Source organism: Pelobates fuscus, chromosome 2 (genome assembly GCF_036172605.1).
Source record: "Pelobates fuscus isolate aPelFus1 chromosome 2, aPelFus1.pri, whole genome shotgun sequence".
Classification (NCBI taxonomy): domain Eukaryota; kingdom Metazoa; phylum Chordata; class Amphibia; order Anura; family Pelobatidae; genus Pelobates; species Pelobates fuscus.
The window spans coordinates 165687909-165711996 of record NC_086318.1 but is presented as its reverse complement, the minus strand read 5'-3'; the positions used below and the strand labels follow the sequence as shown (position 1 = coordinate 165711996).

At 39.8% G+C, this 24088-nt stretch overlaps 1 protein-coding gene across 1 annotated transcript in view; it reads left to right on the top strand.

Moving 5' to 3' along the window:
- Positions 1-3213: 3213 nt before the first annotated feature.
- Positions 3214-24088, top strand: part of ELOVL5 (ELOVL fatty acid elongase 5) — a 103305-nt gene continuing 82430 nt past the window's right edge. The window contains exons 1-3 of the mRNA XM_063442919.1: positions 3214-3329; positions 13366-13432; positions 20476-20663. Coding sequence (XP_063298989.1) covers positions 13375-13432; positions 20476-20663 — 246 coding nt within the window. The 5' untranslated portion in view covers positions 3214-3329; positions 13366-13374. The remainder of the gene's footprint in view (positions 3330-13365; positions 13433-20475; positions 20664-24088) is intronic.

The window sequence follows — 24088 nt, the reverse complement described above, 5'->3', positions numbered from 1 at the left end:
TGGAAGTCTCTTTTTGACCGACCGCACGTATGGTTTCATGCCCAAAACAGTTCCAGAGAATTAGGTTTTGCAGCCAGTCTATTTTAAACAGTCAAAGTACCGTTCGAATTACCGAACGTAATGGTGAATGACCATAGTCAATGTGTGTCCCTTGTTCGTGGGCTTCGATCACCGAACGCCGTTCGACTCTTGTTCGAATAGTCGAAGTTCCCTGGAAGGTAACTGTTCAGCGGTGTTCGTGCCGTTGCATGTCCGATTTGAGTTCCATGAACTCAACGACAAAACACCTCTGAACACGGTTGACCAAAAAAGATGGCCACTACGAAAATTCAAAGACCATTGTGCCAAGTCCCAATAGACACAAATAGTATCTTTAACCACAATAAATTAAAGGGGTCATAGTCACAAGGTAAAAGGCTGGCAAGTAGTCCCCTCCAAGAACCAGCGGCGAAGTTGCTTTCGTCACACAGACACACACACAAACAAATACACAGTTGCATGCAGATGCACAAAAAGATAAACAGACATATGCATATACAAAAAAAACACACATACAGACACATAAATATACACAGACCCACATAGAGAAACAAAAATAGATACACAGAAACACATACAGACACATGCAAATACACAGACACACATAAGACGCACAGATAGACATACAAACATGCAGATACACAAACACACAACTAGATGCACAGACACACAGATACACTGACACACAGATTCACATACATACACATAGATAAATATACAGATACACATGCGGACACACTAGATATATATACAGACATACAAATAAATACACATACAGACACACACACACAGATGTGCACAGACAAACAGATACACCAACATACAAGTACACAATCACACAACCAGACACATGCAGATACACAGACACACAGATACACCTACAAGCACACAGATACACATACAGACACACATGCAGACAGACACACAGACACACATGCAGACATACAAACACATGCAGACATAAAAACACTTCCAGATACACATACATGCACACAGATACACATACAGGCACACATATTCACATACAAGCACACAGATACACATACAGGCACACAGATTCACATGCAGACATACATATTCAATAACAGAAACAGAGATACACATACAGGCACACAGATTTAAATACAGACGCACATGCAAAAACACATATTACCCATACAGACACATATTTACAGACAGACACACAGGTACATATACAGACACACATATTCACATACAGACACACAGGTACACATATAGACAGGACCGGCCCAAGGCATTGTTCTGCCTGGATCCAAGTATGAAATGCTGCCCCCCCCCTCAAACCCCACCCCAAAACCAACATATACTTCTGCAATGGTCGTGTCTCTATGTGGGTGTGCTGGGGATGAAGTGTGTGTCTGAGTGTGTGCTGGGGATGTAGTGTGTCTGTGTGTGTGCTGGGGATAAAGTGTGTGTCTGTGTGTGTGCTGGGGATGTAGTATATGTCTGTGTGTGCTGGGGATGTAGCGTGTGTATGTGTGTATGCCGCGCGGCTCTGTAAGTGAGCTGGAAGTGATACGCTGTCATTTCCTTCCAGCTCTCTTTGCACGATAGAAGGGGCTCGGCCGCACTGTTAAAGCGCCACGGTGCACGACCGGGCCCCTCATTGCATACGTCCATCGGGTGGCCCTATGGGCATGGGTCACCCGATAGACCCTCACACAGGTTCCCAACCCGTGTGTTGCTGCTGCACCGCCGCCAAGGCATGGGAAATCCTGTTTTAGATTATGACAGGGGCGGCCCCTGTCAAAGTGTCGATCTATGGATGGGCCAGCCCTGCATACAGACACACATATTCATATACAGACACATAGGTACACATACAGACACACAGGTACACAAACAGACACACAAGCAAAAAGTACATTGTTTTAGCCACCCTCCTGTTTCCTACCTTTTAGGTGCAGGAGGGTGGCTTCCTTGTGGTGCAGTGGCTGGTTGATGCTGTTGAGAGTCATAGGCTCTTACTCTGCACTCCCCTACTGTCCTACTCCCTGCCACGCCCTACTCTGTGTTAGTAATTTCCTCCCAGCGCTGATCAGCGATCCTAAAAAGAAAGGAGTAAATGGGCCTGGGGCAGCTACCCCGTTTGCCCTATGTAAAAGATGGCCTTGTTCCTGTTGAAAAACAGTTTAGCGCTAAAGGAGAAATGACACTAGGAAGACTCCAGGCAGGCACCATAACCATTTCAGTGTGCTAAAGTGGCTATATTGCCAAGAGTGTCCCGTTAAGTATATTCATGAAATGTAATCAAATTTAAATTACACTTCCAATTTGGGCAAACCATGATAAATGAATATGTTGGAAGGAACAATTTGGACAAATCAAAAATATCTTCCATACTAGTGATATGAAGTGTGACAACGGGCCCAAATTTGATGATTAAATTAAATATTGTATATGAATGTATAAAGTAACATTAATTGAAAAAGCTGTGCCCATTTGTGGTCTTATTATCAAGAAAGCCCACACGTGGTACAAAGAAATGGCATGTTTATGGTCAAATGGGTTCAATGAGGGAGGTATTAAACGTGACTGAGGAGCAAAGAAATTAAGTAAAGCTGTCACCATGGAAACCACTGATAAGGTCCCTAATAAAATTCATCTGTTTCTGTAGCAGTCCGTTTGCCACACTTTTAAAACTTAGTGTGAAAAATATTCTTATTATTTATTCTTACTATTTATATATCTTCAAATGCCCAGCTGTGGGTTTATTAATCTCTAGTTTGTGTATCCTCCGTATCCAGCGTGCTACCTGATCATTACTATAAACTGACAGTGTATGATAGGGAACTACCCCTCTCCCCAATAAATAAATAAAAACAACAACAAAAAAATGTTTTTTAATCCCTTTCTGCGCTCACTTATAGCTGGATAGCCCTGTACCCCGCATCCCTTACTGATATCATTCACCATTTGTCTCTTCTCCCCAGACTGAGGTTTACTCTCGGTCATTCACTTGTCATCCCCCTCCCTCTCCTTTCTTATTCTCCTTACTGAATTTTTTTGACCCCCCCTTACCCCCTTGTCTTCTCTCTCCCTCTCCCTCCTCCCCATCAGGCGAGCCTTCTCACGCGTCCGCTGTCCCCGGCTGTGTGTGGCTGGGAGCGGCCGGGCCCCTCCCCGGGGCGGGCGGATAGGCAGACACCCTGCCTGGCCGGGCCGAGAGGAGGAGAGCAAGGAACCGCTCAGAGCAGCATCCTCCAGCCCCGGACTGAGAGGAAGCTCCCAGCAAGATCTAACTGTGCCCGTGCTTCAGCCACTGTACTGTAAGTACCGGGGGCTGGTGCAGGGCATGGAAGGCTGTGAGATGGGCATAGAAGGTTGGCACAGGACATGGAAGGCTGGGAGATGGGCATAGAAGGTTGGCACAGGGCATGGAATTACTGACACAGGGCACATGGAAGGCAAGGAGATTGGCATAGAAGGCTAGCACGGAAGTGGGGCGAGTGCAGGTGGCAGTCTGTCTTCCCAGCATTGGGATGGATGTGGGTTAAGGAAGGAGAGTGGGCATAATGAGGTATAGACGACACGCCCTTGTTACCCACTAGGACAGTGCCCGTAGAGCAGGGCAGTGCCCCTGGAAGGGCAACCTGTTACAGGAGCCAATCATTGCATTCCACCAAGACTATACTGTGCTGGGCAAAGAATGCCCAAGAGCTGACACCATCAGTACCCAGTGGGGAGGTGGGCTGGAGGGCATGGCACGCTGTCACTGGACTAACTTCAAAACTAGGGAAGGCTGTATTTTACTATAGGGAGAAGGCATGCCAGCTGATGCTGGAGTGATGGCATGTTGAGTACCGCTAAGTACACGCTGCCTGGCATGTGGGTAGTAGTCACATGGCAGTGTCAGAGTTTGGCAGGACACATGGATGGCTCTCTAGTTGTCACTCCCAGAAAAGAGGAGGGTGGATTTCGGTTCTCATGTAGCCCCTACCCCCACACACACACACTTTTGGTCAAGTGATGTAAGTAAAATGGTCTCATCTCTATATATGGCTCGTTATTCTGTCATTTCCTTCTTTTTTTAGGGGTCCTCCCCTCTCTTTCATACTATTCTCTTGCTGATCACTTTCACTGACTTTACCCTTCTCCCTCCCAATCCCAACTCTTTCTATTACTCATAATGCACATCCTAACAGTTCACTTTGTTCAGGTTTTACACATGCATTTTGCGGTCTGCCAGGTTCCTCTAATTGAGCAAGACTTCCTCTTTCCTTCTCTTGTTCCTGTTGCTATTTAGGCTAAAACCTAATCATGTCAGGTGTAGTTTGTTTCTGTATTCTGCTAGGCCTCTTATCTTGATGCACCCAGTGTCTTTTATCACCTTCTCTAAATTTTGACACACTTTACTATATCTTCACTATTTTCACCGTAGAAGCTTCTGCTCACTTACTGGTGCAATATCTCCCTCTTTTTATTTTCTCTTTCTGATGTTACCATCTAGAATATTCGGCATTACACACATCTTTTAGCAGACACCTTTTGTAAACATTCATGCTCCTCTTTTAATCTAAACCAGTGATCTACCATATTAATTTAGCACCTACTTACAAAATACCTCCTAATTTTGTTTCACTTTACTGGGCTATCTTGTCAAAATTATACTCGCAGGCACTGTTATATCTAGGGTACAAGCTTCATAGTTCCTTTTTAGGAGTTTAGCCTTCAGCCATTTCTTTTACCTAATTATGCATCTTTTGATTTAATGGATGCAGGTTTTTTTAAACGACCTTGTGATTCCATGGGCATATATCTATAATGTACAATAGACCTCCTGCTTTCTGCACCTGTTAAAGGGAATTTGTCAAAATATAAAAGTTTGTTTCTTTTTTGAGATGTATGGGATTTGTTTAGATATGGCGTTTATTAATTTAATGGCTGCAACAAGTTTACTAAATGATCAAAATGGCTGACTTGGATAAAATTCCCTGCATGGTTTTTATTAGTCCATTACTACTAAACGTGGCATCTTGCCATATTATTTCACTAAATGCTCTTTAAAATGAAATAGCATTAATAGTGACAGCATAGTACAACTTCAAATACAATTAATTTAAGAAAGGCTAATAAAAAAAAATCCCAAGTGGCACCTGTGTATATGCTACCTTAGTATGTATCTGCATGTATTGGGTTGCTCAACCTGTGCTGTTCTCATAGGATTTATAATTATAATTACTGTGACCACGTGTGGTATATTCACTAAACACCAATGTGTAGCTTCTTGAAAACCAAATAACACATTTTTTGACTAAATACAAGTTTAGTATCTAAGCTATGACAATAGCTGAACTGAATAATTTTTGCATATCATTATTTGTGCCTACAGTTTGCAATTCGCATTATAGTTCACTAAAATTCAGCGTTTAGTGAATGAATCCTAATAAATGTCTTGTGATGACATTATGCACTTATATTTTACCATTCAGGATTAAGGATTTCACTTAATCCATTCAGGATTAAGTGAAAATTTGCATAAATGTGCAGATGTACATCTTCAATCTTACAAATTAATTAATCACTTAGGTTCCTATAGGATTCTCATTATCATGATTTATTAATTAACAAGTCAGACACTCACTTTTTGTTTAGGAGTTAAGAAACAGTGTAACTAAAAGGCTGTATATAAAATACCATTCGAGCACGGTTTAACCCCTCTGGGCACGAAAGCACCAGGCACCTCTTGGCACCATAACAACTTTTCGATGACAGTGTTATGGTGCACATACAGTTCCTTTAACCCCTTAAGGACCAAACTTCTGGAATAAAAGGGAATTATGACGTGTCAGACATGTCATGTGTCCTTAAGGGGTTAAAGGAAAAAAAAAGCTGCTTTAAAGTGCCTAAAGTTGCTGCTTTTACACAGCAAGAGTCAGCAGCAGTAAGACCTCTCTCTGACCCGGATGAGCCTCACAAACGAAGAGCCTCTTTTATTGGTCTGATCTTACACCATACATTTCTGTCCAGCAAATATATAGAAAAAGGTGAACAGCGCTAGTGGTATACACAGATATATATATATATATATTACATACGTAATTGGAGATACTTCTCGGTGGTATAGACTTTGAAGAGCTTTATAAGCTCAATGCAAGGGCCTGGACAGAATAATCCCCGTCTGTGGATTCTTGGATCTTGGTGTGCAGTCTTCTAGGTGAACTTATAGGTATGAATTTTCGTGGTATATAGAACGATAAAATACAAAAAAAAAAAAACAATGGTATAGATAGTAGGTATATGTACAACGCAAATAAAAGAGAACCTACTTACATAGACTAGAGCAATGGACCTGCTCTAGTTTAAACAGCTTCAGGTGGAACAATCCCCACCTAAGGATGTACTGGACCCAAATGTAGGAGCAGCAAGATGGAGTAGGAAGTAGGACTAAGATAGACTGGGTAATATAAAAATGTATATACTTTATTTTAACAAATATTTAAATATTTCTGTCCAGCAGGTGCATGGGATAAGTGATTTCTATAAAGTAGTTCCAATCATGCTGTCGGGGGTTATTTTCTAAAGTTTGAATTCAAAGTGAATTTCAAATTTAAGGTTAAAATAGCCAAAGTGGAAAAATACTCTGCAAGATATGTTTGTCTATTCTGGCCTTTAATTTAAAATTCATTTTAAATTCTCACTAGTGAATAACCCTTTTCCTGTTATTAAAGTGTCATTATAAGCTCCAGAAGGCCGCTAGTGCTGTCCCGCTGTTAAGAATCAAGCAGTTTTTGAATTATTTTAAACTTTTAAAGGTGCCTTTGTTCCAATCCCTCTTCTAATATATTATTTAGAAGTTTCACTTCCTCTTTATGAATTTTGTCCAGCTTTGGAAAGAATTTGAAAAAGAAAAAAAGCATACAGTGCTTGTAGATACTGATGCAGTTCACTTAGGCACCTGAACACCCAAATCCCGTGCTTCTCTGATCCGGTAAAGTCAAAGTCAGATATATAGCAAGGGAGTTGGTGTGGCACCTTAATATACCTTGGAAGATATAATGGAAAAAAAGCAGAAAACAACAGGAACTGATAGTGTGGTATATCTTAATGTTTTTGGAGGAAGTAACATAAGTAAGATGTACACTTACACTTTTCTGGAGCTTCAATTCAGCTCCAACTTGAGTGCTTGGCGGAATCATGTGTGTAGAAATAGTGCAGCAGGCCATCCTTATGATGATAGGTATTTTTGTTGTACATATAAGGTAGAACAGATAGAATAATCTGTAGTATTTCACACTTAATATATAAAAAATAAATAGGTGTAAAGTTTTACACTCACATATTAAGGAGCCTCCTATATTGGCTCCTGCAGTACAGTCTGAAGTGGTATGACCCCCAATCTAGGATATATGTGAAGTTAAAATACCACTAGTATATGTTGAGAACAAAAAATACAAAAATAGTGCACACTATAAAAGTAGCAATGTTAACACAATTAAAATTGTAACCTAATTATATTTTTTGTATGTTTTTGTGTTTGCTTTTTTTTGTTGGTTTATTTGCTCTGAACTGCAGAGATGTATTTACAGATATTGTAAAGGAAAAGAAAATAATTAATCAACATGAAACATTGGGGGAAAAAAATCTAATTACATGAAATATAGCTATTAATGGTTTTCTCAATCCCGAGGGCCTAGATTGCATTTATACCCACCAACGATATGTAGAGCAGTAGTCAAGCAGCAGCAGGGTGTATAGGTTCAATAAAAAAGTACTTTATTAATTAAAAAAAACAATAAAAGCAACAATATTGTGAACACTTACAGCGTTTCAGTGTCTGGTTTTATCAAAAGTGTGTTACAGAGAAAGAGGTACCTAAGCTGCTTTTTTAGGTAGAACATTTTAAAACAAAGGTCATATGACATCACAGTCACATGACCAGAAGTTAATTAACATAAGTAACAATAAAACATAGAATGATGTAAAAAATATAAAATGGTAAGGCATAACAGCCTACCAAAAGCTGTAAAATGTAGAAAACCAGGGTTATTGTGTTTGTGGGCAGGTAGGGAATGTAAATATACAATACTAGGGTTAATCAAAGATCGACATGGCCGCAGCTCCAAAAACAGATATGTCAGCAAACAGCTTAATAAGGTGCTGGGGCATGAGAGGGAAGAAACCAACAGTAAAATTAGATAAAACGAGCTTCACAGAGCTGGAGCAGGGCCACAAAAAGATTGGCCCGGCTTCAACTGTATGGCAACCGGAAGGTAGATTCTGGCCGCATGTAAAGTGGCGCGGCACCACAAAATTACGCTCACAGAGGGAAAAGGGACAAAAATAAAGAAAAAAGGGGTAGGGGGCTAAACAGTATAAAGGATACAAAAATGAAAGGAAAACTATACAAAAACTGATATAATACATGAAAATAGACAATGAAAAAAAAAAAAAAAAAAACATTAAAGGAAAAGAGAAACTAAAAATCTTCTTATGATTATTACCTTTTTCTTAGAATTCTGATTTTAACCAATAACCCTATCAGGGTTATTTACCAAAGTGAGAATTCAAAGTGAATTTTAAATGTAAGGTTACATTTTGGACTGCAAGGCCCTTTATGACCACAAGCCATTTGGTGCCTGCCTAACTCATCTAAATAAAAAGGGCCTATAAGGCCCCTGTGACACATATGCCTAAGATGTCACTTTAGAAAAAAGCAGGAGCACAGTCATTGGCTGAGAGTGGCAGCAGAGTGCTTTCAACCAATGACTGGAGTCCTACAGTGGGCTGTAATGGTGATTGAAGTGGCCCTTTTATTTACATGCATTGGCTGGCATGTAATATTAATATTAAAGTAGTGAGAGTTCAGTGACTCTGTTATCTTTTTTCTTGGTACCCCATTCATGAAAATACATTGCAAATCTCCTTCAAAGCACATAATTGGTCTCTCGGACACTTAAAAATACCATTATTTAGTGTATTTTTCAATTCTTGGAGCCTACATCATAGGTGCTGCCATTTTCACTGTTCTTCTGACAGTTGACCAACCATTGATGTGCAAAAAGAGGTATTTCACATTTTCTCTGTGTAGGCTTGGAGGAGTATTGCAATGATGAGGCGAGTATCGCATCTGACCTCCTCTGATAGGCTTTACAAAGAAAGTGGAGTTTGACTGAAGTGCTGCCCTTTGTCAATATTTGTCAACAATTATCCATAAAGAAGAGTAGTTTTTATTTTCGTTATGTATAATTAAATTAAAAATATCAATTAAACAAAACAAAGGGTTATCAAGGGGGGGCCACGTTTACATATGGAGCATATAACAAAAGTGTTAGAGCACCTGTAGAGCTGTATATACAGAGCGTAGATGTGTAGTGGCTTGGCAACGCTTGTTCATTTATCACAAGTTGCTATGCAGAGACTTGTAAAAAAAAAAAACTATATTAGGGTATTTGTGGCCTAGATTGTAATGATGGCATAGAACACATTAGTCTGCAAGAATTAAATAGTTAACTGCTTGTTGTTGTGGTGAGTTTTGTAACAGTACAGCAGATGACATGGCTATAGGGTTTGGCACATGGGTTGATCTCTACTGTATTGCTAGTATCTGAACCTCGGGGAAAAAAAACCTTTAACTCAACACCATAAAAAAGTGAAATTCAAATGCAGACGTGCAACTAGTGTATACAATAACAAAGGCTTCATAGATTATCTTCCATTGTTTAATTTTTAACATACAATAATAATTTATAAAGTGTTTAGTGGAGGGTGTATGTGTTAAAGTTTTCCTATAAGAATAGCTTACATTAAATTACACCTATTGTGCCTCTTATGACACAATGTCTCTTTATATGGAGTAAGATAGCAAAATATTAGCAAGTCTTCAGAAGAAAAGTTAATGTCTACTCTCTCATCATTTTCTTGTAATTTTGATCTGTGCAATAAACATAGTATTAATGACTACAGAAATAGCCCTTTAGCCCCCCCTCCACATACTGTTGCTGTGGGAAACCAATAGCTCATGTGGGAGCATTAGGATTAAATAATCGTTTAGCAAATACACATGATAACTGCACACTTGCTGGAAATTTTTAAATATAAACCTGCACATCGGCCACAAACTTTTTCAGCGGAGCATAAAATCCTTTTTACAGGGTATGTTACTTAAAAAAAATAGTTTATACACTATTTAAGCTAACTAGCAACGGGCGTATTATTAAAAACATACAAAGAAACACATAAACCCTGAACAATTTGAGATTTCAAAACTTGACAAATCATAATGCCACACAAAGGAATTTTTCTGATGACAATAACTTAACAATGAGACAAAAACAGCAGCTATACTCCCTCCCAATAACCACACTTAAAGTAAGTCTTGGGGAGGAGTCTTCGGGTCAGGAAAAGAGGTTAAATGGTATCCCCAGGACCACCTAATAAAGGTTTTGAAGAGTAGTCCCTTCTTTCATGACACATATATATATATGTTGTGGAAAATAATAAATAAATAGTCGCATAGGAAGTCTTGTAACACAAGAAAGGACCAGAAAATGATGAGGTCACCTTTATGCTATGACCTGGAATTTCTCAAGCCCCCTCGCACTAATAATGGCACCATCTCTCCCCTAATACAGGCACAGAGGATGACTGAAGTGTAGGAGCTTCCTAATCAATAGTGCATGGCAAATATGTCATAACTACATTATGTCATTGGTGCGCTTGAAATTTTTATCTTTTGCCAGTCAAAATAGGACCATAAATTACAAACCCATAATAGCAGCAGCACAACTATTAAAAAATTAAATACAAACAGGAAAACATAATCCTGACCCCTGTAGCATCATGACTTTTCATAAGGCAGCATTTATGCACTGCTGCTGGAAGCCTTGCAATATTAGCCTCTATCTTGCAATGCTTGCCATTAAGTACTTTACTCCTTTTTCTAAGGCTGTTTTAGCCTAAATACAATTCATGTACAATTCTTGCTTTAGTAAATAAACCCCCAAACTTACTTGTAAGTGAGAGAGTTCCCCAGTTGGGGTCATATTAGTACATTGCGCTGCGACACTAAGGAATTGTCTCTAGCATGTGCAGCAAGAGCATATCATTAGATGCGCTGTGCAGAGTGTGCTCAGGGCATTAAGTCCATGGTCAAAGCATTGCAAAAGAACTCTGTGAATATGCAGCCCTGAGTGGGACTGACGGTCATCATTGCTAATGCTGATATGGCCCTTTTATGGGCAGGTCTGGCCCTTATGGATGGTACCTGTCATTTATTACCTATTTTACATCCCCCATGTGGCCCACCGTCCGTCCATGGTCCCAATTTCATACCTTCATTGTTAGGATATGTGTAATAAACAGACATTAAAAGGCAATTATATTCTTCTCTTTGCCAATTATTGTCACATTTCTAGTGGTTTTATCTGGTCAGGAATATACCTGCTAAATTTGGGTATTTTTGACGCCGCAGAAAGTTGGTGGCAGTAAGGGCTCGGCGCACTTGTGAAAGGGGTGGGTCCCTCCAGCGTCTCTAGTTAGCCCACTCAGAGTAGACCAAGTATGGAACGCTTCTGACGTTCTCTCTGTGGTCCTAGACCAAGAGTTGGCAACCTCAAGATGTTGTGAACTACATCTCCCTTGATGCTTTGCCAGTATTATGGCAGTAAGAGCATGCTGTGAGATGTAGTCCACAACATCTGGAGTGCCAAACAGTTACCTACCCCAGTCCTAATGCATTGTCTTGTGTTTTATTCAAGTCCTACATTCTGAAATCTGTCCAGCACGTTCATTTAATAATACTACTGAGCAGATTTCAGTACAACGGGCATGTCCTGGGACCCATTTATGCCAGGATAAGAGCCCAAAATGTGGTGCAGTATCAGCAAATATGAGAAAGTTGACAGCTGAGCATGAATTGACCAGGCCCTGCAGTGGGCTGGAGCTGTGCATGATGTGGCTTTGTTGATGAGGACTTAGCTCATTGGCTGAAGGTGATCAGCTGACACTCTCAGCCAATTAGCTGGCCATGCACTGCAGTGCTTCCCTCAGGAGAGCTAAGGGAAGCTTCTGGTAGCAGTTTCCTGATCTCACTTCCAGCTGAGAGGAGACAGGGAGTGGCTCCCGGGGGACTTTTAAGAAGTCAAACCATTACTAAACTGTTTGATTAGTTTCATTGAGGGGTGAGCTGGCAGAGTATTCCTGGCACAATTAGTACTACAGTTTAGTTATGGTGCTTGAAGTATCCTTTAGATTTAGAAATGCCCATGGGGCTTTGTCAATAAAGAGTGAAAGCCAAGTTGAATTAATTTACACCAACATAGCCATTTAGAAAACATTCATGGCTGTTTTTGACAGCAATTTACCTGTCATCATTATTCATTGTTGTAATGAATAAACGCCTTAGCAACTAGAGGTCATTTGAGAAAGCAATATTGAGCATCTAATAATAGCACACTCTTTTCTAGGTTGTTAGAAGCCAATTGGAATAAAAAAAAGTGTTTAAACAAGTACCATTATATACTATAGCTTTGTTTACTAATGTGAGAATTCCAAGTGAATTTCATGTTTAAGGCCAAAGTAGTTGAACGGAAAACAAGATGACCTCATTAGAGTTGACCTTAAATTCTCACTTTAGTGAATAACCCTGTACGTGACAGGCCTTTAACAGTAGTTACAAATTCATAATGGTTGATGTCTATTAATTTAAAGATAGTATATAGTTATTCCTTATTCACCAAATATTTTTGTTGCTAAATCATTCTTTACGTCACACTCTGACTCGTACTTTAAAATAATCAAGCTTTTATTTTCTCCTATAGTTGCATAGATCAAAGCAATTTTTTATTTCTGACTTTGATTTCCAGATTACTATATCCAATTTGTCAGATAAATGCCATGTAATCTCTAGCTGTACTCCTTTGTATGACTCTGCAGTGTAACATCATAGAAATTCTCTCTCATGGGTACATGAACCCAGCTGTCATGGAGATGGCAGTTGAAGCACACTATTATTTTCATAATAGCTGGTTTCAGTAAATAAATAAACTTTATTAATAACCTACAGGTGACAAGTGTGATTTAGATTTTAAAGGGTGAAAGGGTCCTCAATGCAAATATATGTATATAAAGATTTATGTATCCTGTCCTTGTTTAACAGTCAGGAATAATGAGTGTGGTACAGCATTAGGCGTCATGACATTTAGGGTTAATGCTAGTGATGCAGTTTAGAAACTGTCATGATATGTATATATATATATTGAAATCAACTGTACATAATTGCACATTTTGGCATACAAGCAATGATAATGTATTTCTTGATTGTGACATTTTATGAGCTAATCATATATGTCTTTATATTTTCAGATTTTCAAAATGGAGACTTTAGACAAAACAGTGAATGGATATATAGATGAATTACTTGGACCCAGAGGTAAGACCTTTTTTTTTTTTTTTTTTTTTTTTTTTTTTAGTTTTTACATAAACATATTTATGTTTGTGTATTTGACTAATGGGACATTCCAATCTTTATGACCTCTACAGCACATTGTAGTTGGCATGATGCAAGGAGGATCTGGGTGCAGTCTATTTTGTTGTGGATTCCTGTGAGCATTGTATTTCCTTTATCCTTCTTGTTAACCTGTGCTGAACTTTTGATGTCAAGATGGAGAATGGTTATTCAGAAAGAATGAACTCTGTTTACCCTATACAAATATTTTGGAAGCAAAACAGCCTCATCATTGACCCCTAATCAGAGGGACTGGGTTTAGGGTGTCCTTAGTCCTTTGTCAAACCACTAGAAAATAGGTTATTAAAAACAAACAGATTTAATCCATATCTTGCCTGCACAATTTCATCTTAATTGTACATCAGTATGTTTAATAAGTAGAGAAGCTATGTGTTTATTCACTTATTAGTATTAGGTACAATATAATCCTCTCTCAAAATAATTTTTTAACTGACACTGTAGATCTTGAGTATCTCAAATAAAAAAATAACAACTTCATTAATCAAATGCAAGGCATATACAGAATCTTTACATGTAGGACAGTGACTACATACAAATGAATTTTATAGCCCTGGAGGAGAGCCTTCTGAATGCATTCCTCAGAGAGTAGACCCATTAGCCTGCAAATTCAACATCCATTTTTTATTTTGCCACAAAAACCTTCAGATTTCATATTCTGGTCAAATCTAGAGACACTGGCCTCCAGAGCGGGGGAAGGGGTGCTTATGGTTGGAGGGGGCTTTAACGTTGTGCCATGTCCGGTGGTTGACCGCAACTCAAAACCAGGCACCATGAGGTCACAGGGAAGAGGGGGGGCAAGATACATGACTTCACACGTTCTTGACACACACTGGACTACTAGATGTATGGCGACTACAGCACCCAGACACGCAAGACTTTACATTCTACTCAACCCCCCATAATACATACTCTAGAAAAGACAATATATTTCTTAACGGGACGGGGATGGGCAATGCAATTCACTAAGAAAAAAACAGTATTAACTGGTCAGATCACTGTAGGCAAGCTACAATGAAACTCAAACTGGACATGGAAACTTAACACCAACCTCCTTAAAGATGAAAGTACACAAGACACGACCCGAATAGCTATCAAAGAGTATTCAACACAAACCCAGACACGAGCTCAACTATGATATGGGCAGCACACACACTTCATAAAAATAGCCACACATAAAAAGCAAACTAAAACAAAATTCTTAATAGAGTTGCAATCAGCACTACGGAAAGCTGAGCAATAACATAAAACCAATCAAACAAACACAAAACTAAGAGAACATAACACCCTCAGACACTCCATAAAATAAATATCACTAGAAGATGTATCCCGTTCGATATTATGGTTTAAAAGATTATTCTATGAGAAAGCAAACAAAATGGACAACCTCCTGGCCAGAGTATTGCGAGCACGAATGCGACAAAGTACATACCGAAACCAATAATGTAGTCAAAACACCAGACACTATCCATGAAGTATTCACAACATTCAACTTTTCAGGCCTATATAATCACTCACCCCAGCTTACGAACGACAATACAACATACATCACGGACCTACATAAGTTCCTATTAGAACTGACCATGCCAAGGGTGACAGTTGAAGAGGCAGCACCACCGAGGGACCTAATAACACAAGATGAAGTGGAGATGGCAATAGCATCTCTCAAAGGAAACAGAGCCCCTGGACTGGACGGCTATGACATTAGCTACTACAAACGATTTAGAGACAAATTAGCCCCCTACCTCACGACTTTATGTAATCATGTCATACAGGGAGGAAAGCCTGATATGGGCATGGCCATGGCAAACATAATACTACTACCGAAACCAGAAAAAGACGATACACTGGTCCCAAGCTAGAGACCAAAATCAGTCAATAACGCCGACCTCAAAATATTCTCAAAAATCTTGGCATCCAGATTCACACCCGTCCTTCCGTAACTGATGCACCCAGACCAGGTTGGCCTTATACCAAGGCGACAACTATATGAAAATACCCGACTAGGAGGGGACTTAAGGGTACATGGTGGAATCTAAGATGCCTTCTCTGGCGCTCTCATTAGACGTAGAGAAGGCATTTGACAGGGTGCTGTGGCCGTATCTATTCAACTTACTCCAATTTCAGGGATTCCCTGAACCCTTTGTTATAGCAATAAAGGCTCTATACACGGATATACAAGCGCAGACACTTATAAGGGGAGCAACAAGGACACCATTCTCATTAGGAAACAGAACCAGACAGGGGATCCCCTTATCACCACTACTCTTCGCACTGACATTAGAACCACTCTTACAAGCTGTCAGACAGCACCCAAACATCCAGGGGGTAGAAGTGATGGGAGGACTATTTACAGTGTCGGCAAACGCCGAAGATGTCCTCCTAACCCTCTGGAACCCATTGGACTCCCTGCATCATTTAACGTCATTGCTGTACCGTTTCGGGTATCTAGCGGGCTACAAAGTCAACTTCAATAAATCGGTGGCCATGTCCTTTTATCTAACAACCCCGGACAAGGCACTCATTTCCGGAGCCGATATCAACTAAAAATGAATACGGAAGAATTTATGTATTTGGGCATTCGCCTAACAGCGGACCCCAAATCACTATTCACCCACAACTATGCCCCTTTATTCCAAACCCTCACCAGAGAGTTAGACCAGTGGACAGACATACATATTTCCTGATTGAGGCGCACACATTCAATTAAAATTAACATCCTAGCACGATTATTGTTTCTGTTTCAATCGCTACCAGCCAAAATTACCTGGGTAGACCTAGCAGGCATACAAAGGGCAAGTGACACATTTATATGGCAAAATAAACACCCAAGATTGGCATGCAGCCTCTTGTACTGCCCAAAACCGAGAGGGGGCTTGGGACTGCCCCCACCTTTACCAATATTACCTAGCGGCACAACTAACCCAGATTATACAGTGGCACACACCCCCGCAACAAAAGACGCTGGGTAGATCTCAAATCTCTGATGACAGAGATGGATCTTCCCCAGTTTTACATATGGGTGCCCAGGACCCAACAAGCTATCCTGAGAACCATAAACCCAGCTATCCTGAACTCCATACAAATATAGGACCAAACTTGACAGAAATACTCCCTAAGTTTTCTCCTGTCCCCTTTGACTCCAGTGTTTAGGAACATGGCATTCCCGCCAGGCATGAGGGCCAGAGATTATGGGGGGATAGAGACTACGGGGTTACAAAGATATGCTCACCTATATGTTAATCAAGATATAGTCACTTATGAACATCTGAACACCCTAGCCCTACTCAAAACGTGCGATTACTTTAAATATTTACAAATTCGGGACTTTGCACAGAGCGGAGAAGTTAAGGTAGCGGCTACAACACAAATGACTTTCTTTGAAAAAATTTGTTTTAATTAAACCACACAAACCAAACTAATTACATTACTTTACAACCACCCTAGTACAGCAACCGACAAAGAAGGGGCACTACGCTATACAGACCAATGGGAGGCTGACCTGGAAGAGGTGTTGGACGGAACAGATTAGAAAGATATCTGGGAGGCGTGTACAAAAACAAAAATTTGTGTAACGCTCCAAGAACAATCATTTAAAACATTATTAAGATGGTATACGACCCCAGCAAAGCAAAATCAGATGAAACTGAATCCCTCAGAATCATGTTGGCACCTGTGTGGTAGAAAGGGTACATATATACAAATGTGGTGGGAATGCCCAGAGGTAACAGATTACTGGAAAAATTATGGATTTAGGTTCACAGATCCTACAGGGAAAAATAACTTTGGACCCATGGGCATGCCTGCTGTCCACACCCACAGAAGGCCTGACCAAACACGAACAAAAACTCCTTTACATGATTACTCTCGCGGCCCATAGAGCATCAGCGCAAAAGTGGTCCTGCCCAGAAATCCCACAAATATCCTTGGTTATAGCGAAACTTAGGGACAACTACCTTATGGACAAGCTAACAGCACAAGTCAGAAACTTACTGAACACTTTCAATAAGGTATGGGACCCATGGGAGCAATACGATACATAAAGTATTACTGAGTAGGGAGCGGGGAGGGGATGGGGGGGTGCGGAGATGGCAGGGGCACGCTCTGGCGACGCGAGGCAGCATCCTCAAACTATATTCTGGGAAATATCCTCACAAACACAGATGCTCCAGAAACCCCGATGAGAGGCAGCGGCGCTTTTATCAGGAGGGTTTCTGGTCAAGGCTATGGTACAGGATAACAGATTAAGTTGACTCACTGCAAAAGATAAATCAGATCCTGGACTCGGCCCCTTTGGAGATCGAACAATCTTTTCTCTTTAGTTTTCCTCTACTATACTTTCTCAATTTTCACTTTTTTATTTTCTCTCATGTTACACTGGATTAAAACCTAGTGGAAGGCGCAAAAGAGCACGAATAAAGCTAGTTACAGCCGAATGCTCTATCGGCAATCCTCACAAGCCAAAAGTGCAATATGATACCCACTGTAAACGTACTGTAAAACCACTGTGTACCATGTAACACAGGGCTTGACAAATTTGTTTGGAATCTAGAAGCCAGCTAGAAAAGTTTGGAGCCAGAGAAATCGACGCCAAAAATACAATTCTTAAAGGGATATTATAGTCACCAGAATCACTACAGCTTAATGCAGTTGTTCTGAAATCTATATCCTGTCCCTGAACGCTTTTCAATGTAAACACTGACTTTTCAGACAAAGGGCAGTGTTTACATTGCTGCCTGGTAACACCTCTAGCGACAGTCACTCAGACGGCCTCTAGAGGTGCTTCCTAGGTCAGTGCTTCACAATGTGCAGCACCTACGATAATGTTCCCTATAGAGATGCATTGATTCAATGCACCTCTATGAGAAGTTAAATTGGCACAGTGGCATTTTGCCATGCATGCGCAATAGTCTTCCAATGCTTTCCTATGGGGACACATTGGATTGGCTGAGATTGTCAAGATTGATAATCTCAGCCATGGAGGTGGGGCCAGCCGCAGCGTCATCAGCACAGTGTGGGGAAAAAAGGTGAGTAAAAACACTCACAGATATACAGACACACTCACAGACATACAGACAGACACACATACAGGCATACACACACACACAAACTCACATACAGACACACACACACACAAAACACACTCACAGACATACAGACCGACAGACTCACAAACACTCACAGACACACACACACACGAACACAGTCACAGACACAGACACTCACTCACAAGTAATTACTTTATTTAAATCCATCCAGGCTCCTTACTTCTGGAGAGCTGGAATGGATTGGCTTTCCGTGGGGTCCAGTGCTGCTGTCAGCTCCCTCTCATGCACTGTTTAGTGAGCCGGGGGCCAGAGTGACATCATAACCCAGCTCCCGGCCTCACAACAAGCCGCGCGAGGGAGCAGAGCAGGGCGATTACAGCTCCCTCGCCGCAGCATTAAGTCATCCGTCCACCCTCCTCCCTCTGCTCTCCATTACCTGGCTGCCCCCTCCTTCAGCCGTCTCCCTCCCTCAGCTCTCCATGGGATGGTTGATCCCTTCTCTCCCTCAGCAATAAAAGAGCCGGCCGCCCGACTCCCTCTGTCACCCGCCTGCCTCCCTCTTACAGCTCTCCATGAGCCAGTCTCCCTCCTTTACCTCTCAATGAGCCGGCCGGCCGCCTCCCTCAGTCAGCAGCCTGTCTCAGCCCTCTGTGATCCGACTGCCTGCCTCTGCTCTCATTCAGCCGGTCATTTCAGGGGCTAAACAGGCTCACAAATCCCAGATGCCAGGACAAATTTCCTGGTCGGTATGGCGACCTGGCGCCTGGGATTTGTCGAGCCCTGATTTAACATGTCATTTTGTACCACCTGTTTGATGTACTAACTGTCGAACCATGAATGTCGTTTTGGCCATGATTAAGCCAGAATGCCATTATATAAATAAAGAATTTAAAAACCAAAAACCTTCAGATTTCAGTAAAATGTGAGAAGATAAATGTATAAAATAAGTTTTACTGTGATGGTTTAATATAGTTGTAGTATATATTTTTTTTCTGTTCATATGAATAACGTTCTGCTAAAGAAAAGAAATGGTTACACTTAACCGAAGTGGAAACTTTTTGTTGATGAAGTTCCTCTTTTATCTACCCCAGAAATGTTTTGTATTTATATGCAATGAGCAGGAAATCATGGAATATTTTACATATCCGGATGTCAGCTTGGCCAGGATAGATTTGATGCTAACGTGAAAAGAACATATTTTTTGTTTCTTTTTATATGCAACTAGCAGCTACCTGTTTGTGAGCTATTAGAATCTTCATTTCAGTGAAGTAGTTACCTAAGAAAGATCAAGCAAAATATATTGTTTTAATTAAAAAGAAAAAATCTCAGACCTTCTATAATCAAACATGTTTACTGTATCAAGGAACATTGTGGTGTTGTTCGTTTTTTTTAATCCACTTGAGTTTTAAATTCACAAGACGTTAAAGGCAGTTGATCTCTATTAACCCCTTAAGGACCAAACTTCTGGAACAAAAGAGAATCATGACATGTCACATATGTCATGTGTCCTTTAGGGGTTACAGTCATACACATTTCTAATCTGTAGAGGCTGAATAAAGGTAAAGGCTCACATTTGTCATTACAAATACTATCTTTATTTAATGCCTCTAGTTTTATTTAGTTGAATGCAATTTGTATTGGATTTATACACTAGACACCGAATTGTAATGAATTGTAAGTGTGATTACAATATGTTTTTCTATTCACTACAGTTTGGTGTTTAGTGAATAATCCTAAGAAAAAAACGTAGTAGCAAATGTTAAGTCAGCATAGCAAGGTTAAAAAAGTGTTGTCCTACCACAATTCATCATTTAGTGAAAACAAAAACTTAGCTCAGTAATTGCATGTGTTCTGACAACAAAATACAGTATTAATGTTAATAGTATGTGTGTTATGTTTCAGATCCCAGGGTAAAAGGATGGCTTCTTATGGACAACTATATACCTACATTTGTCTTCACTGTCCTGTATTTATTAATTGTATGGTTAGGACCAAAGTTCATGCGGAATAAAGAACCTGCTTCATTCAGGGGCATTCTAGTGGTTTATAACCTTGGGCTTACACTGCTATCACTGTACATGTTCTATGAGGTAAGCCATGTTTTTTTTTGTTTACAAAAATGTAATTGTATTCAGATTAAATAAACAGACCAAGCACCCTGAATCCCCCAATATAAGTAGTCAAACTGTTTGATAACGGTTTGACACCTTACCTAAGTTCTGCTAGGTGCCTCTCCAAGCCACTCTGCTTCCTGCTCAGAGTTTCCGTTAGCTATCCTGAACTGAGCCTCTCTGGAAGAGACAGGGCATGGTGACTGGTGGACTCCAGGTAAGAAGTCAATCTGTTACAAATTGGTTTGACAGCTTATATGAAGGGCACTCTTGCCTCTTCAGCACATTGTAGTGGTTATGGTGCTTGAAGTGCTCCTTTATTAAAATAATATGCCTGTTCTTTCCATGAAATAGACTAAATTTAGGTGTTTCAGATCAGGTTAAAAAACATCTAATTAGTGAATATGGCAAATAATGCAATTTGTTTGTAAATTCTGTTTGAACATCACAAGTTCAAAGTCACAATTAATTGTCACGTGGATGGGTTATTGCAGTCATTGCAGGGTTCCATTTGACCAATGCAAGATGCTGGACAGTTGGAAATGAACTTGCCTGATCTCATGAATCCCTAGTCCTGCAGTGTCTCACTTATGGGACAACAAAGAGAAAAAGATGGCAATAGTTCACTTGTGTGGGTATGTTTTCATGGCATACATGGGATACCTTGATAAAACTGAAACAATGTTTGAATGTTGCAGGCTATCTGAACATCATTGCCTGTCAGATGCACAACCCTCTTGGCAGCAATGTATAGAAGGAATATTGTTCAAAATGGTTCCTCAAATATCATAGTGAATATATCAGAGGCATACAGAGTGATAAGATCATTCCTTTGAGCTTTTTTTGAATTTAGAATTATACATAGGTGACATTGTGGTCAGATGCAGCGTTTTAACTAATGTTTAAGATTGTGTAGTGTTAGCATAATTGTAGGCATGTTTTTGTTTGTGGCCTTTTGTATTTTACTAAATGTATCAAAGCTGAAAATCATACCAGTGCCTGAAACCTTTTCAAGGTGATATTTAAGGAGTTAATTAATCTGGCTATAAATACTATTGGAATGCACAAACTCCAAATATATTTGAAATCCATGCTTGGAAACACAGCGTTCTTTGTTTCCAAAATCCCACAGTTCATACTGCTTAACCTTCTTAACTGTTCAAGGTGGGTTCACGCTGGCTGGTTAACTCTTTGATACCCATTTTGTTGTAGTATTTACCTAACACTGGTCCATAAAGAGATAGAAAAATGACACTCAGGAATAAACATTTTCATCTTTTCCTTTTTAAAAAAATCCTCCTTTATATCTTCCAATGTGACTTCTAATTAGTGTTTTCTCCACCCCCATTTCTTAAAGGCTCTTGAGTATATTGTCCACAACTAACTCTTTACCTTTAATATTAAGCACTATGTTCTCCTCATTGTCAATGTTGCACATAAACTTTAGCGGAAGCGGTACTGGGGTAGTAGTTTCCAAATCTGGACGTTAAGCTGTAAGAAAGCTAAGATATCTTGCCCCCCAAGTCATGAATTTCCCTATTAGAGACTGCAACATTTTATTAATACGGTTACATATACTTAATAAATGTTACATTAATTTAAACAAATAAATACATTTAGACAAAAGTGGCAGTATAATAATTTTGGACAATAGCTATTAACCTATCTTACACATATCTTACACTATATAATATTCCTATTTTAGAATATCAAATGCAGAAGACTAGAATCTTACTCTGGTAAAGTTTGGGCTATTTATTGGTATACTGCATACTACTGGTGGGAACAGGAAGTTGGTGAAATTTGGTTCTCCAAATTTCAGAGTACCATCTTGGACAGGCTCTAATAGTGATTGAAAACCTACCCAGTGACCGTTAAGCTAATTAACTAAATTGTTTCTTCATTATTTTTATTTTTTACTTTTTTTTTTTACAAACCATTCCTTTCCTCCCTTTACTTTTTCATATTATATTCCAAATCTTTGTTTATTCAATTTACTATTTAGTAAAGATTGATGGATACATATAATATATCTGTGAAATATAAAGCATGGAATAGCTATGGGCATTAGTTTTGGTAATTTAGGCTGATGAGAGTATTTCCACATTTAGGAGACATGAATTTGTTTCAAAGATTGTTATGTTATATTATTTAAATTGAATATTTCTTAGTTATCTTTTTGGGGCAGTGTTTTCTGTGACTTGAATTAGCTAACACATTATTTCTAAATTCATATTTGTCACAAAGATGTTAAGCAAGAAAAAGGTAACTAAAACATTCAAGAAGCTTACTGCTGGCTATTCAGTTTTACAAAGTTCTCATCTAAGAAGTTATTAAAAATATCCCTGAAGGTAAATTTCTAATTAAAAAAAAAGATTAGAAGATTTTATAACCAAAGTGTATAATTAAAAATGTTAAGTTTATACATTGGTGTCACGGGTGTGGGGCGAATTAACTCGGTATGCAGAGATTTTGTATGAACACAGTCACTGAATTTAGGGTCTTTATTATAAAGCAAATAAGCATAATGAAAAAGTCCCAATGCAAAATAGAACATAAGGCAATATCTTCATAAGCGATAAAAGTCCTTAAGGTAAAATAAAGTATTTTACCAGAGTTGATTGAAGTTGTAGCAGGATTGCAGGAGCTAAACCAAGGCTGGAATAGTGTTGCAGGGATTAACCATGGTTGGAACAAGGTTACAGGGGTTAACCAAGACTGGGACAGGTTTGCAGGGGTTAACCAAGACTGGAACAGGTTTGCAGGGATTTAACCAGAGTCCAGGCATTCAAAGGTTAATCCAGGAAATAAAGAGTATTACCAAAATTCAGACAGGCAAGAGTTGATTCAAGAAATCCACAGATGAAGCTGATTAAATTACTTCAGGTAGGACCTGGCTCTGTATTCTAGGGAAACAACAAAACAACTGAGCACATAACCTTTGGTGGTCTGTGCTTAAAGGACATCTCCACACACCAAAAGCACTTCAGCTTGCTGAAGTCCTTTATGGGCGAGGAGTAGCCTGGTTTAACCCTAGTTTGTAAAATTGCTGATTTCTATGAGAAATCTGTACTTTTATACATTTTGCTAGGGAACACCCCTCTGGCGGTCAATCACACAGCCAGGGAGGGTTGCTGCATCCTTCCGTTAGCTCTATTTGAGCATGCCTGCCTCCCACTCACAGACCTCAGAGCAGCTGCAGACCCAAAGCAGAGGTTTGCGTGCATTAGCCGGCGCGCGCGCACGTAGCTGTGTGTACGCCTTATACGCGCGTGCCAATTCAGAGGCTTCTCAATGAGATTTGTGTTTTCCATGTGAAGAGACTGCAAGTCTCTTCCTGGAAAAAAAGGGAGGGCTTGCTAAGGCTACGGTTCATGAGATTTCATGAGAAAAATTAATTAATG